A 17,050-nucleotide genomic window follows, 5' to 3' on the forward strand; every position below is an offset into this window, starting at 1 on the left:
CTTAATGGTACATAAGTACAAAAATCTTTCTATAACTAGAATCTATCTATTATTGTACCTGTTTAGGGATTTGTAATGTGGCTATATTCACAAAAGTAATAAAAAGGACAATTTAGCTTTGCTTGTGGTTGACCGTGAGGACTGAAGTAAAGCTAAAGTGGAAGCAAGAGCTGCTTCCACTGCTGAAATGCAGTGAGAAGACCCTCACACACACAATCGCGTTTTGAAATGGTTTCTGTGTCAGATTAGGTGATCATAGTCAAAAATGTAATATATTATATTGTAATGTATTATACTTAATGTCCTCCCCAAGAAAAATGGCTGGCTGCAGTGCTACATTGGACCTTGAACATGCATAGCCTGGTGCACATGGATGTGCCAAAGACTAGCTGCAGTGGTCCATTGAATATTTATGTGTGCAACTTACATTTTTATGAATAAAATTTAACCTAGGCGCCGCAGATCATCACTTGGCAATGAAAACAGTATTTTTTATACTTCTCATTCTGAATAAAGAGAGTGAACTTGCTATTGTGCTGTATGTGTATGCAGAAGTTAAAATGCACTACATATTTATTTGCACTGAAATGAATTAACAAAAAGGTAAACCTTATTTCGAGACTTCCTAATCAGCACCCCATGTCAGCTTGGTTAGGGTATTATCTGGCTAGTATTGTGTTGCCTAATGCAAGTATTAGCAGCAGTATTAGTTATAAAAGTGTCCCATGATGGTCCTATATAAGGGTGAATTCAAATGTCTTGATGCATGTTCAATCATCCAGGTAAGTAAAACTCCAAAAGTTGATCCTGTTCATCTGGACGAAGCGTTTTCAGTGGGAGAAACGTTTCGTCACTCATCCAAGTGACGGCTTCAGACTGATGAGTGACGAATACTGATGAACAGAATCAACTTTTGGAGGTGAATTCAAATGTTTATACCTTAAAAAAAGGGTCATATTAACACGATTTATGTCATTTTCATCAGACAAATTCCATTTGGAATACGGAAAATGAGCAGCTGAAACAATAACACAGACAGCAACAAATCTCACTGTCGTTGTCTCAGTCCTGTACAAAATAATTTCAGAAGCCTACAATGTTGCACATCTGAGAAAGTTGTTTTGTCAGAAATGGTTCACTTCTAAACGTGGGATTTTGTAGAGATGCAAGAAAAGAATGACGAGAAAACTGCACACCTGTGTTGGTATTATTGTATCCAGAATGTTCCTCATAGTTTCTATGGTTCCGGGTGGAGAGGTGGTGCAGCTGTTTTCTCTTCTGCCTTGGCTGGTTGTGCTGTACTGGCTGTGAGTCGGCTGTTGGTCTGATTCCCTTCCAAACATCATGAACGCATTACCTGAAACATTAGATATAGCAGTAAAAAACGTTACTATTCCTCAGCAGCAGCACCTTGGTGTTTTCATTGAGTTACATTCATGTCTTATTCAGTCATGACAGATGCCTCCTGTTCTGCGTTGTAAATCTTGCATAAGAGGTTCTCCTAGGCCAAGGCCAGTTTGGATTTGGACAGCATAGGAGAAAAGGAAAAAAGAAAGGCGAAAATACTCAGTATTCTCTTCAAGCATCCAAACTGCACCTGCCTCTCCACATCGACCTCATTAACACTTAGACCGTTTGCACTGGCCAAATAACTGTGAGACGTCTCTGTATCTTTTCTAGGCAGGGGGCCCGAGGAAAGACTGGCCAAAGATTCACCTCGCTACACATACCAAAGATATTCTCAATGTGTACAGGTTCTGTGATAGATATATGCTTGCCAGGGTCAGTAATAAGGACATTCATTATTCACACTCCAGAGCAGAGGTCATAAAAATATGAAGGAAAGAGAGGAAGTTTAAAAATTTGCATGGAAAACAAAGAGACTAGAGAAAGACATAATGCAAATACATGTATGGCAATGGTGACTAATTTATGTTGTGTCAGCTGAGAGTGTCTGAGAGTTACAGTTTAAAAAAGCATTATATACATTATATACAGGGAGTGCAGAATTATTAGGCAAGTTGTATTTTTGAGGAATAATTTTATTATTGAACAACAACCATGTTCTCAATGAACCCAAAAAACTCATTAATATCAAAGCTGAATGTTTTTGGAAGTAGTTTTTAGTTGTAGCTATTTTAGTTTTAGCTATGTCAGAAATATACATTTCTGACATTCAAAAACAAAACAAAAACAAATCAGCGACCAATATAGCCACCTTTCTTTGCAAGGACACTCAAAAGCCTGCCATCCATGGATTCTGTCAGTGTTTTGATCTGTTCACCATCAACATTGCGTGCAGCAGCAACCACAGCCTCCCAGACACTGTTCAGAGAGGTGTACTGTTTTCCCTCCTTGTAAATCTCACATTTGATGATGGACCACAGGTTCTCAATGGGGTTCAGATCAGGTGAACAAGGAGGCCATGTCATTAGTTTTTCTCTTTTATACCCTTTCTTGCCAGCCACGCTGTGGAGTACTTGGACGCGTGTGATGGAGCATTGTCCTGCATGAAAATCATGTTTTTCTTGAAGGATGCAGACTTCTTCCTGTTTCTTGGCCCAGTCTTGACGTTTCAGCTTGTGTGTCTTGTTTAGTGGTGGTCGTCTTTCAGCCTTTCTTACCTTGGCCATGTCTCTGAGTATTGCACCTTGTGCTTTTGGGCACTCCAGTGATGTTGCAGCTCTGAAATATGGCCAAACTGGTGGCAAGTGGCATCTTGGCAGCTGCACGCTTGACTTTTCTCAGTTCATGGGCAGTTATTTTGCGCCTTGGTTTTTCCACACGCTTCTTGCGACCCTGTTGACTATTTTGAATGAAACGCTTGATTGTTCGATGATCACGCTTCAGAAGCTTTGCAATTTTGAGACTGCTGCACCCCTCTGCAAGATATCTCACTATTTTTGACTTTTCTGAGCCTGTCAAGTCCTTCTTTTGACCCATTTTGCCAAAGGAAAGGAAGTTGCCTAATAATTCTGCACACCTGATATAGGGTGTTGATGTCATTAGACCACACCCCTTCTCATTACAGAGATGCACATCACCTAATATGCTTAATTGGTAGTAGGCTTTCGAGCCTATACAGCTTGGAGTAAGACAACATGCATGAAGAGGATGATGTGGACAAAATACTCATTTGCCTAATAATTCTGCACTCCCTGTATATAGACATTTCAACAAATATCAGCAAGTTCTGCAAGGAAAGCTGTAGCATCCTTGTTACATGGCTACAGATAATCAAAGAGTGTGTCAGTGTACTTTAGTTTAACAGTTTCAAGCACTTTGGTTAGCAACACTATAAAAATAAAGTTTGGCCTATGTTATCTTATAAAGGTAAACAACAAAATGCTCACTACGTAAGTCAACAAACGTATCAGCATTGTTTCCCTCTTAAATAACAGGAGAACCTGGCAGATTAAATGCATGTACAGATGTGTGTAAAATACCTTTAAATTAACAATGAAGAATAAGTTAAAAGAATAAACATAAAACCAAAGTTCAAATGCAGCCTATACTTGCTAATTTGATAGTATAGATAGTATAGTACAAATAGGTGCTCTGTTTTAAAGATCAGATATCAATCAGATCTTTAAAGAATCTTTAAGATTCTCTTTAAGAAAGAGGTTTTTACAAGTATCTAAAGCAGGAAAGGACTATTAGTTTTCCAGAGCTTCCATAAGACACACGGGGCAGTCCCAATTTCTCATGTGGCCCCTTGAGAAAATTAATTGCCCACTCCTTTTCTAAACTCTTTTTTTCTTTCAGAGGTGAGCAAGAAACAAATTCTTAGACACAATTTTTATCCCTTTTTTTGTTTGTTTGTTTGTTTCTCTTGGGCTACTAGAAATTTTAAAGTAATGTTATTGTTCTTTAGACCTTGATATCTTATGTCTGTGAAGGTTCTCAGTCATCCAGGTCATTGTAGTCAAAGGAGCTTGCAAAGAAAAGCGTCTTTCTACCTACCCACCAAGGTCTGAGGGATCTTCCAAGAATGGTGTGATTGTTTTCCTGAGCACTGATTGGTCAGTAGACAGTGCTTTTGCACATTTATCTCTTTTTTGATCACTTTAACACACCTGGGGAATTAAAAAATTTCCAAAATCTTCAACAGCATTTATTTTCCATCAGTTCTTTAAATAAGATATGATAAGTTTTAAATAGGCTAATAATTACAGGGTTGCTTACATATAATTCAGTTAGAAGTGACTGTCTGAAAGAGCAGGTGGAATTACCAAGAAACCACATAAAGTGCAAATGATCGTGCAACATTTAAAAAAGTGTTTTGTTTCATTCATAAATGAAAGAATGAACCAGAGGGAGTGAGAAAGAGCACACTGAATTTTACAAAGAGACCCTTGATTTAAACACATCTCTCTCTGTGCCAGTGATGAAGTATGCTGGAAAACATTTTTCTCACTGAATCCCAACAGCTCCATCCTATCATTATGCCTGCCATGGAGCTTAATTTGGTTTTCATATCAAGCCCCTTGAATGTCCTGTATTACAGGTTATCAGTGAAAATTATACTGATTACAAAATTCATTTTTTCTGTTTTATCTTACAAATGAAATTACACTGCTCAACCAGGAGTTAAGTGGAAGGATGTGAAACCACAGAAATCAGAGCGAGCCAGCAATTTGGGAAAACAGGATTTGTTTCATCTCTACAGTTGCAGGCTCTGTCTTTTTACCTGTGCCAGATGCAGTTCAATTTCACATAAAGTAATGTACTATATAGTGAATATAATATGAAATATAAATGAGCAAAATTGTTAATATCCCCAGTAAGTCTCCCTGAAGTTTAACCCCTAACTTCATTCTGTAAACACTGAGTGGGTGGATGGAGCAGGGTGTATTTGTTTGTGTATGTGTACCTGCATGCATGTCCATTTTCATCTTTGCTCCTGATTTTCCTGCACAAGTTCCCAACAGTGTTACATTTCATGCACTTACACCTGTCATCCTGTACATCCTGCACACTTTACCCTCTTTTTTGGGAACTACTCAAATCGACTGCAAGTCAGTGGTGGAACGCAGCACTTCGCCTGTGTTACTGTGTATCCATCAAGACAGTGAAAAGATTTTGAACTCAGAAATTGTAGAAGAGAGGCGAATTTGGAAGATAATGAATGCAAGGCCTTTTGCTTTTATTGGATAGGACAGTGTAAACTCTAGTTAGAAGGGTGGGGAAGGAGTGTATGTGTGTGGGGGGTAACCCATAGGAAATGGTCTGGGGCAGAGTCAAACTCTCTGTCTAAATAAATAAATAAATCTTGTTACGATTCGGTGTTGTCAGTGTTTTGTTTTAGGCGTGACTGTTATGTGTTTCCTGCTTTACTCTGAACGTCTGTCTTATCTCAGTGTGTTCAGGTTACGCTTCCTTGTCTCGTCAGTTCTGATTTGCCCCAGCTGTGTTTCCCTCCTGTTGTCCATTCCCTGATTGCTCCCTCTGTGTATTTAAGCCCTGTGTTTCAGTTTGTCAGGTTGGCGATCTTCCCCCCTGGTTGTAAATAGTTTGGTGTTTTGATGTAAATAAATGGCTTAGTTTGCTTTGATGTAAATAGTTGTCGATACTTTCGTTTTGGGATTTTTTTGTGGAGACCCGTAGTAGTTTTTTTTTGTTTTGTTTTTTTTCCTTTATTTTTATTTTCCCTGTGTTGCACGCCGGTTGCCTAGGCCGGGGTGTAACAATCTGGGTAAATTGCCAGATGATTAAACATGCAACTATTTTGCTGGTAATACCTGAAATTAGGAAAGAAAATCAACAGCCTATTTATGCAAAATAATTCATAATTTTATTGAGGGAGTTATATTGGAGGGGTCATAACCCCCCTGGAAATTACACCCCTGTGCTCAACCGTTTAAGGTATAGCAATGCATATGACAAGGATGAGCTTGACCATAATTTATGCCGAGAACAAGCCCAACACCAGCAAGGAGAGAAAACTGTTGAAATTGATTGGCCTTCTTCCCCAAGGAATGAGCGACCCCGCAGAACTGCCAGCATGGTGCAACCATGACCAGGACCTCAAATCTGATTAAGAACTTTTCATCCCAGATGCCACTAAAATTCATCAAGAAATGTTCCCTGTTCTAAATTCTGTTCTAGATCCAGTGACAACAAATATATAAGAGCTGCAATGTGTGACAAAACAAAATGGGCAGGCAGTCACAGTATACTTTCATCAAGTGTAGGAAATACATATGCAAGACACAGCAAAATAGTCCCTCATGTGTCATATAGATCAGCAGACACGGGCTATTTGTTTTCCAGAGTGGCAATAATCTAGTCAGTTTCACAGAAGTAAACAGTTAGTTACCAGAAAACCTTCCTTCATTTATATTTGTTCAAGATAAACATATTTCTTTCTGCCTACAGTATATCTTGATTATGATTGATTTTTCTTTTTTCATTACATTTTGTCACGAGTATCACTTCTGTACATACATGTGTTTTAACAGCGGTAAATTCTAAATATTAACCATACATGTGGTCTCCAATGCTTGCCATTGAGAAAAAGTAAACATCCATAAACTGCTATGGTTGTACCCCGCGTCTCGCCACGTGGCGGCTGGGATATGCTTCAGCGCCAGCAAGTCCCTGACATGGATAAGCGGAAGAGAATGGATGGATGGTTGTGGTTGTATTGATTTAATAACACAAATGTTGGCAGAGTAACAAAAATATTGACATTACACAGGCAAGGGTTAATCTATAAACCAAAACTTACAAAAAAGGCGCATTAACCCTTTCTTGTGAACCACATATCACCAGTTAAACAGGCTGCCAACAGCATAGTCTAATGATTTATTCCCAAATATCTCTAAATGAACACAATCCTACAACAAAAACCTGAGTCTGTGCACTACTTTGTTGACATTAGAGTAAAAAGGTAGCACTCACTGAGACAGATGTTGTCTGTGAAATATCCCAGGAAATTCTCACACTCTTCTCTCTGGCTCCCACTGGCTGAGCATGAGCACCATGGGGCTACGCTGGACGTGGAGTTGTCAACATAGTTGGGAGTTATTGTACTTCCTGCAGAGAGACAGCGCCAGCCGTCAATCAATATTAAATGCGCATTGCTTTTGAGTTGTTACACTGTAATCATGATGCATTATTTTCTGAAGCCTTAATGGACTCTGCATTCCCTATACACTGACCTGATGTAAAAGCATGGTAATATTATAACACCACAGGTTAGATTAGCTGCAGTCATATTATATAATAGAGTGATGCTGAAAAATGCTCCAATTTTCTCTTTTTTAGGTCACAGAAGTCTCTGGCATTGAGATTGTTTTCTGTTCCCCCCGCGCCCCCCAACATAGTGTTGGTGGGATTTCAAGTACTTTAATAAATACAAGACAAGAATGAAAACGCCAAGTGTGTGTTTGTGCTGAGGGGCACCATTTGAGATTCTTGAAATGCATTAGGTTAGCTCCTCTTTCCAGTGCATGGAAAAGAAATGTCTGCTCTACCTGCTCTTTTTCTTTTGCCACCTGTTATAAAACAGATTAAACCTCACTCTGCATAAAGAGCTTCAGTTTTTTCTGCAATGAGAGATATTTATACTTATACCATCTTATACCAAGCTGAACTTTGTCTTTTCGTTCTCCCACTCAATCTTAACCTGTTCTGTATTTATTAATTTAGCTTCTAGCTAGCTTTTGCTCATTCCGGTGCATTTAAGGCTGCACAGTTTTCTCTTTCCTTCTCTCTCCCAACATATGCCACACAGCGTCACTTACATACTGTCTTTTTCCTCCTACAGGTGGTGATTTTATGTTTTCGACTGTGTGTTTTCGCTCTCCGTGTTACATTCCAGATGTTCACATACCTATAAGCCCTGTGTAGGCAAGGAGGCAGGCTCCATAGTTCTCTTGCTTGCAGCCACTGGCAGATGTTTTGGACAGTTCACAGTCATACTGAAACTGTGCCAGACGAGACCTATAAAAACACAAAATGCATACTAGTTAGGAAGAACACAACAGAACTCTACATTTTTATCTAAAAGGTTTGCTGATTTCATTTTTACATATCATTTCTTACTCTAAGTAACTTAAGTTATAACTCAGTCATTTAATTAAGAGTTTGCTGCTCCAACATTAAAGAAATATTGCAGGCCATGGTGAAGAGTGAAAGCACTGAGCTGTAATGTGAAAGTGATAGAAAGAGTAATATATTTCATTCCCCAGACCTGGGATCATTAGTAAAGCCCTCTGAGTCTAATGGGGCTGTGGAAAAAATAATGGCCATGACCAGAGATAGCAATGAGTGATGACTCTGATCCATCTGGCTCTTTATCTGTGCTAAATATTTAATGTGTTATTCCAACAGGCTCTCTGGGGTGTTCTAACCACTGGTGGTACAAAGCTTTAGGGTAAAACAGCAGGCCATTTTGTTGATTGAGTGGCTGTTTATTTAGTTTCAAAGAGCCATACGATTGAACAGCACTGGCCTAAATATGTATGGAGAATACAAGTAAAATCTATATCCAAGAAAAACAAGAGAAACTAGAGTATTTAGCAATATCAAAGCTGGAGTAAACAATTATCTTAGTGCCGTGTGTTGCTGTATCAAAATAAGATGCATAGTGATAAATGCTTTCCAACAAAAAACTTTTACTCATGCAGGTTGCTGAAGAAGGCTGCATTTAGAAACTTTTATTTTTTTCTTCTTCTGGGAGAAAATGCCATCTGCAATTGATTAACTAGTTGGTAATACCCTCGCTCTTACTTTGAAAGAGTCGTTTTTGCTGTTCAGTCCTTTCCGTTTCCTGCTTTCTCACCAGCTACCTTCTCCAGAGAGAAACTCTAACTTCAGTAGCTGGTGATGTTAGTCTTGTTCTGCCCTGGAAAATTTACTTCAGGCTTGAATTACCCTCTAGCCAGAACCTGTAGCAGGTGAAAAACTGGTCCTGGCTCCAAAGCAGAACAAGAAGTACAACCGTGACCTCACTGGGGAGGTGTCTGATTATATCTGCTGGTTATTTATTTCCCAAAAACTGAAAAAACTGTTGAAAAATTATATTTGTAAGGAGAAACCAATAACATGTTGATATTATATAAATAATTTACGGATGCAAGCAAACCTCCTTTATGTTTTGATGCATACTAAATAATAAAGACTTTAACTGATCAAGCACACACATCCATACATATGCAATAATACTAAGTGCAATAATCCTTTCTGTCATCGTTGTATTTTTACTCAGTTGTATATAGTATTTGTATTCTATTTTTATCTTATTGTATATTTATTTTATTCTACTGTATATAGTATTTTTTTTTATTCTATTCTGTACAGCTGTGTACTGTATTTATTCTTATTGTATTCTAATTTTTGCCTCATAACTTTTGCACTGTCCACTTCCTGCTGTGACAAAACAAATTTCCCACGTGTGGGACTAATAAAGGTTATCTTATCTTATACATTTGCCAAGTGGAGTCTGTTATTAGTCTATTATTACGTATTTACTTCTGTTCCTACCTGCACACATAGTCAGCTTTGCAGATCCTCATCTGTGCAATGCAGTTGGGTTTATCCACCGTTTCATACGAGCAGCTGGGCACAATGGTCTGCCTTCGACGCTCTGCACAGGCTGTGTCCGTACATGGGCAGAAGAGCAGCTCATGTGTATAATCAGCAGGAACACGGTCAAAGAACCTGCGCAGGGCCTTATTGCATTTGGGCCGGTTGCACAGGCCTGACTTGGCAGTGGGTTTGATACAAGCCGAGACATATTCTGTGCGGAGCTTCTGGCACAAGTCGTCCACATTGCAAGCCTTGGCTGCATCCAGGCAGCGATTCACAGTTGTCATGCCAACATCAGAGTCTGTGGACGGAAGTAAGGTTAGTGACAAGGTTTCAACAGAAAACTAATCGAGAGGTTTTGTGTGTATGTGAATGAGAACATAAGCATGTACTAGTTTACCAATTCATCCTGATGAGATGTAATCTCCTGTTGTTAAAACATCAGATAAGGAGTTTGGAAATGAACATCAGGTTTAAGGAGGAAGTGTGTGTGTGTGTGTGTAAACAAAAAATGGGGGACTTGTTTTTGACTATCAGAAAAACAAAAGGAGCATCAGACGAAGAGTCTGGCCTTCAGTGCTTTGAACATAGCACAATGTCATAATTTTGAATGATTGGTTGATTGCTTTATTTCAACTCTTAACATATTTAACACCCCTCTATGACCTTATACTGGAGAAATTTTTTTTTTTTAAAGTGTTTCATATTTGGTAGCGCGCAGTGATTAGCACTATTGCCTCACATCAGAAGGTCCTGAAGGTGCGAATCGAGCCAGGGCCTTTCTGTGTGAGGTTTGAATGTTTGTCTGTGTTTGTCTGGATTCTCCCCTTTGCAGTCCAAAGACATGCAGCTAGTAGGGTTAGGTTAACTGGTCTGTCTAAATTGCTCATAGATATGAATGAGTGTGTGAATGGTTGTCTGTCACTCTGTTAGCCCTGTGACAGACTGGAGAACTGTCCAGGGTCTACCCTGCCTCTGGCCCTATCATAACTGAGATGCGCTCCTTTAATCTGAATATTGTGAATCTTTGAATTTAATTTGCCTTTTAAATTGTACCCCGTCCCCCAGCCCAACAGAAAAATTATGAACACTCAATTGTTCCTTTTTTTCTCATTTGAATTCCACAGGGTTGCAGAATTTAAACATGACAGTAAGAAAAGAAAAATTGTGCTTTCACAAAACCCAGTAAGACGTGCAATTCTTGTTACTTTTCTGCAGAATGTACACCAGAACGTTTACATGTATTTACCCACACCTCCACAAAGTAGGTTAAATAAGGTATTACCAGAGAACAGTAAAGAATTTTAATGTATTATTATAGAGTCCTTAACTTACGACATAAAGCGCCTTGGAGTATTTGTTTTACTGATTTGGTGCTTAAAAAAAAAACCTGAATTAAATGCAAAGTGATTTCTGAGTTGCCATGTCCTTTGCTTTAGACAAGACTGAAATGCTTGTCAACAGCTAAAATACTTCACTATCAGACTTTTAACTACTTACTTTTTATCTTTTACTTTACAAGATCTCATCTTCCATTTCTTATTTCATGGTGACTGTAAATCTTCAGTCGTATGTAACATCCAATAGCACAGGTACACAAACTTATTGTAACAAGTTATCTTTTGCATCAGAACACTATTGTTATACTAATGTAATATTGAATTAAAGGTTTTGACATCTAAAATTAAGAGTCTATGAGGTAAAATTTTAGATGTCATGACTAATTATAAATTAACATGAAACATAACATGTTTCATTATATTATAGGTAAAATATATCAAAATCATTAGGAGTTTTTTGTTTGTTTGTTTTTTTAACTAAGGATGTGTTGGATTATAATGCCCTGCATATAAGTTACTGTTCACTTATACTTCCTGTTTTTTCTTACTGTGTGGAACTGTGGGGCATGACCCTCAAAACAATAAATCCAATAGTTATGTTACAAAAAAAGAGTAATAGGGGTCATTAACAAGTCTGGATATTATGATCACACTGAGCCATTGTTTCTCAGGTTCGATATGATGAAACTGGTTTAAATTAAATGCAAACAAATGAAAGTTGTTGTTGTTGTTGTTGTTGTTGTGTGTGGGTTTTTTTTTTGTTTTTTTTTTTTTAAACAATGCTAATTAAGTTCAAGCTAAATCTAAGGTACTCTCAAACTGCGTGTGAAGGTTTTTCTCAGTGTGGGAGATTAAGTTTGACTTGAGAGATTTTTTTTCTATTTTATTATAATAAAGCAAAGAAAGAGATTCAACAAAGATTTATTTCTGTTGTTGGGATTAAATTGTGGAATGATGTTAATATGTGCATAAAAATGTGCAATTCATTATTCTGTTTGTTGATGTTTGTTAATGATAAGAATATAGGCGGGGCATAAATATAGGGACTACTGAGCCTGTTCAGTGATTTATTAGTATTATTATTATTATTATTATTATTGAAGAGTGTTATTTTTTTTTTGCTCGTAATATATGACGACTGAACTAATAAATATATATCAAATATCAAATATTTCTGTGTAGATCTGCCACTGAAATGAGCAGCACAGTGATTGCAGCTTTTGCTACTTTGTGACAATTTGTGAATGAGCCTTTGGGATTTATGTTGGGAAATGTGGAAGTGAGCTGACCTCTGTGAGTTGTGTACTTCAGAGATGAGTGATAAGCTTGTTTACATATATTTTTTTTTTAAAGCTGGCAGGTCCTCTGGTCAAACTAGATGAAGACAGCGGTGCAGTTTATGAAATGTCAACGGAGAAAAGTCAGCAATATTTTAATAACTGATTTATTTTTAGTTCTTTTTTTGGGCTAAATGCCAAATATTTGGTCCCAGTTTTTAACATAAACATTTGCTACTTGTGTTCATTATTTATGAATTTGGTTTTGTTGTGTTGGTTCCAGTCCCATTCCCAGCAGATTCATATAATGTAGAGCCAAAACATGGCTTTGGCTCTTGATAACAATGACCACATCAGTATCAAAACCTGATTTCAGCTGTTCTTAAATAAAACTTTGCCTCATTTGATAAGGGATATTTAGTTCAGTCTGTTGTCATTCGGTGTTATATTAAGCTAGTATGTTCTTTTCATAGGCCAGATTTGGAATAGTCACTTATTTTAAGACAGTAGTATCAAAAAATGCCTCCATTAGTATGCTTTGACGTTCATGGATTATGTTATTTCAGCTGAGTCTGAGATGTGAATGTTTATATTGGGCATGTTTACAGTGAAAAGGCTTTGGCGTAATGTTGTATACTTAATAGAACACAAACATCTTCAAAGGGTAAAGGGGTTTACAATATGGTGAAAGTTAATGAAGGTTGGTGAACTTGCCAGCAGAAATAGAGGCCAAGCGGACATAGTTGTAATCCCTCTCCACTGTCTCATAAGGGTAACTCTCCACCAGCTTGAGTCCTGGGGAAAAAAACAACACACAGTTAGGAATAAAGGCTTCAGTAGGCACTACAGTTTATCTAAATCTCAAGAAACACAAATAATGGCATGTAGTCATTTTTATTTAGTCACTGAGACTCCAGTTCACTCAGTCATAAATTACACACACATTCCCTCAGCTTATTATTCATTTGTCAGGGTTATTGTGTTATTTTCAACCCACTCGCCAATGCTGGCATTTACGTTTCTGTAGCCACATGTATAATCCAAACATTTCTCAACCTAAAAAGGGTTTCATATCTATATTTATATCGACATTGCGGTATTTTTAAACACTCATGGTGCTCTTTGTTTTCAGAAAATAGAATGGGGGTAAGTATAATAACATCTATGAACATAAATAACAAATGATATACTTTATTGTACACCACATGTGGAATCCCCCAGTAATCCAGTCCTCTTATACAGGCTTGCTTACAGCCTCTGGCCACAATTTAATTTTCCGCCACACACTTCCTGTAGACCTTTTCATGAAATATGAACACTAGTTGCATTCTTAACGGTGCCTCAAAATAACTGATTCTTGATTAATTGTTTAGGTTGACACTGAGAACAGTTCACTTTATTTACAAATGTCTGAAATCTATCTATTATCAGTGACAAAGTATTCCTTGGGGAGCCATGAGAAGACTGGAACCAGCCTTTCAGTAGGAGAGTGCTCCTCTGTCTGTTATCCTCCTCAGCCTGTTGCTTCTTGCTTTGATTTTCTGCTGTGCCATGTTGTTTGATGAACAGCGCAACTGATATATGAGCCTCTATTGGCCTTTCACAGATAAATAAGCATCGGTGTGTATGTTATCCAATATGTCTGTTTTTTCTTTTTACTGAATCTAATGTTGATAAATTGCATTTCATTTAAAATTTCTCTCTCATAGGTTACCCAGCAGAGTGCCTTCGACTTTATTGCTGGCTGTACCTTTCAGCACTGCCCACACCACATACGATACTATCACAGCAAAGCGGACGGTGGTGAAAAGTCATGCAGTGTCTTTGTAGTAAGTTGCCAATTAGGTTGCAAAAACATTGCTTTAAAGTTAATAAATATCTCATTATTTTCCCTTTACTTCAATGTAACTTTAACATGATCTGTGTTTATCCGGTATAACAGCCTGTGACCCGAGCTCTGCTTCACAACGCATTTTAAATTTCACCTAGCTATTCCAAATATGTTAAGTATTGAAACTAAGCATTAACGTAAATTGTTGTTGTTGTTTTTTAAGTAACAATGTAACAAATGATAAAACACTGAGTAGAATGAATTATAAGGTGCAGAAAAACCAAATGTAAGGTCCATATGAGGGCATAGGGTGTCAAGAGGGTAGCAGAGTATTGGCTGGTGTATGATTACTAATTTTTATTTTTTTATTTTTTTAACGCTCTGGATCTGCATATGCACCCATACAAACAGTATTGGTCAGGCTCTAATCTGACATAGTCCATACTGGCCACATATACATTCCTGCTATCCATTTTAGCCAAAGATAATCTGTTCAAAGCCTGTTCTTTTATTCTGATCATTCTTTTGTATTTATCAATGGACTCTCATGTACATATATACATCAATGCTGACAGTGTTTATTATCATTAGTCGTGACTTCTGATCACCACCTCCTGGGAGACACTGTCTCTGCCTGAGAATGGTAGACAACCGAAAAAACAACAGCAAAAAAAGAACATTTAAAAAATATAGAAAAAAAATGAAATGGCTGAAGTGCTTAAGTGATATTCTATAAGCTAAGCTAACCGGTCTGGATGCTAATTTATCTATAAATTACGTATGACTTTGAATGCTTGACAATTTTCTTAATTATTTCTTTGCTTCATCATAATGTTGTGTTTTTAAAAAGCCAAGAACCAATTGTTTCTGCAGGTGGTAAGAATATGCTTTCATGCCACAGAAACTAAATTCTGGCCATACGTAGGTCTATAAACAAGGGCATGTACACAGCCTGGGTGGCTTCCAAACATAAATGTATTTCATTGCTCCACATAGGTAATGTATGCTAAAAACATGTTACCTGACAAACAGGCAAATGGTTGTTACGCCCAACCTTCATTTTATTCCATCAAAATGGCAAAGCCACCAGTTTACACGCTGTAAAATGTATACATATAACGAGAAACACATTTTGGTTCAGATAGATTGAGATTGCGTGTGTGTGTGTGTGTGTGTGTGTGTGTGTGTGTGTGTGTGTGTGTGTGTTAGATACCATGTATGATAGACTGGTGCAGACTCCAGTAGATGCTTAGACAGTTCTTCTCCTTCTTCATTCCTCGTTTACATTGGCAGCCATGTAAAGGACTGGACAGCAGAGCAGACACTGCACTGGCACACTGGCTCCTGGCGCCCGGGCCCAGTTTCATGCTGCCATTGCCTGCCACACACTGGCGCAAAGTACGAAGACGTGGACTACAAGTCTCATCACTCGAGCACGAGTCTCCGGCCACCAAGCAGTCTCTACTGGCATGTACAACCTCTAACAGAGCTGTTTCAGGAAAAAATGAGAGAAATGTAGAAACATGAGGGGATTGGAAAAAGCAGTTAATGTGTAAGATCATGAGATGGAAAAAAAGACCCATGCTAATGCAGACCAATAGTGCATAAGAAGAAAGGGGAAGGAAAGAATTGACACTTTGAATAAATTGTAAAGTGTTCTGAAAAGTACAGAATTTTAAAACAGCCGGAGATTTTATTGTGAAATCCTGCCAATGTAATGGTTGAGGTGAGCAGGACAATGAACGAGTTTACTCTGTCTTTTGTATATTTCATGCTTGTGTGGTAACATATTGACCATTTCATTCTAAAACCAAGTGAAATATAACTATTACTCTGTTTGTTTCCATAGCTTCCATTAATATTTTAACAGAAATGCCTAAAATGACCACTGCAAAATTACAGTGAACAAATCCCCTGCAACTGTTGATGGAAAACCCCCACCTGCAAACAAGGTCACTCTTTGCTCTTGCCATTATGAATTTTTATTCCATTGTGGTTTCTTGTTTGTAAAACTTCCCCAAAACCTAGAAAAATGAGCTTTGCTTCTCATGGTTGGGTCTATGAGCCAAATAGGGCAGCGGAACATTTTTGGACAATATGCAGTTGGCCACATGATAAAAGAGAAGACACAATAGTAAAAAACCAACTGAAGTTTGATGAGAGATTATTTCCAGACAGCAGTCGGTTGATATTGAACTTAAAATCACCTAATGAATCAGCATGTTTCAGACCTGACTAAATATAACAGATGAAGACTTTAAGCTTTGAGTTATAATAATTTAATATAAACCTAGAAATGGACATGATATGTCGACACATCAAAGAGGAGAAAAGGAGTCTTGATAGTTAAAAGCATGAATTAATACGTCTTTGTGTCCAGAAATGGAAAATAGAGTTTTGCATAAAGTATATCAGATCTTTTTGTTGAGGTTCAGTATTTCTTTCACACAGTTTCTCTTTACGTCAGAAAAGTACGAACTGAAGAACTGAGCACACCTACTCTGAAAACAAACCTATTACTTTATAGGTTTGTTCAAATTCAGTGGATAACTGGATGACATGTATTTGGACTATTCAGTACCTTGCAAATGGCCCTGCAGGCTACAGCATTTGCTGCTTTATTGAGAAGAGAACAGCTTCAAGGATGAAGATATGAAAATAATGTCTCTGCATATTAAATGTGCATGTATTTTATTCAGATACTGTGGGAAACCTCTTGAATGGCAGACCTATACAGATGCTAATTCATGTCCTTAACAATTCATTGCCAGACCTTGTCCCGAGTAGCTTGGACTCCTACAGTTGTACTGCATGACTCAAGCTCATTCTATTCAATATGCTGAGGTTCTTGAACCTCCAATGAGTGTCATTTAAAGAACATGTTAAGAACATTATTGATTAAGAGGAACACACACACATTCATCTGTTGCTTTGGTGAAGAAAGGCTTTTAATTAAGGTTTAGAATAAAGTGAAATAACCTCCAAGCAAAAGGCTTTTTTCTTTCTTCTACAGCCAACTGGGCTCTGTTGTTTGTGTTAACATTCTGTCCACTTTTGTCAGATTTCTC

At 37.7% G+C, this 17,050-nt stretch overlaps 1 protein-coding gene across 1 annotated transcript in view; it reads right to left on the reverse strand.

Moving 5' to 3' along the window:
* LOC146677987 (GDNF family receptor alpha-4-like) overlaps nucleotides 1-17,050 on the reverse strand; it is a 57,936-nt gene that overhangs the window by 4,081 nt on the left and 36,805 nt on the right. The window contains exons 3-8 of the mRNA XM_085429069.1: nucleotides 15,196-15,471; nucleotides 12,866-12,946; nucleotides 9,490-9,835; nucleotides 7,838-7,947; nucleotides 6,904-7,038; nucleotides 1,197-1,357 (exon numbers count right to left, since the gene is read on the reverse strand). Coding sequence (XP_085285195.1) covers nucleotides 1,197-1,357; nucleotides 6,904-7,038; nucleotides 7,838-7,947; nucleotides 9,490-9,835; nucleotides 12,866-12,946; nucleotides 15,196-15,471 — 1,109 coding nt within the window. The remainder of the gene's footprint in view (nucleotides 1-1,196; nucleotides 1,358-6,903; nucleotides 7,039-7,837; nucleotides 7,948-9,489; nucleotides 9,836-12,865; nucleotides 12,947-15,195; nucleotides 15,472-17,050) is intronic.

This window comes from Rhamphochromis longiceps, linkage group LG2 (assembly GCF_057381845.1).
Source record: "Rhamphochromis longiceps isolate RC_006_pf linkage group LG2, R_longiceps_female_GT1.1, whole genome shotgun sequence".
NCBI lineage: Eukaryota > Metazoa > Chordata > Actinopteri > Cichliformes > Cichlidae > Rhamphochromis > Rhamphochromis longiceps.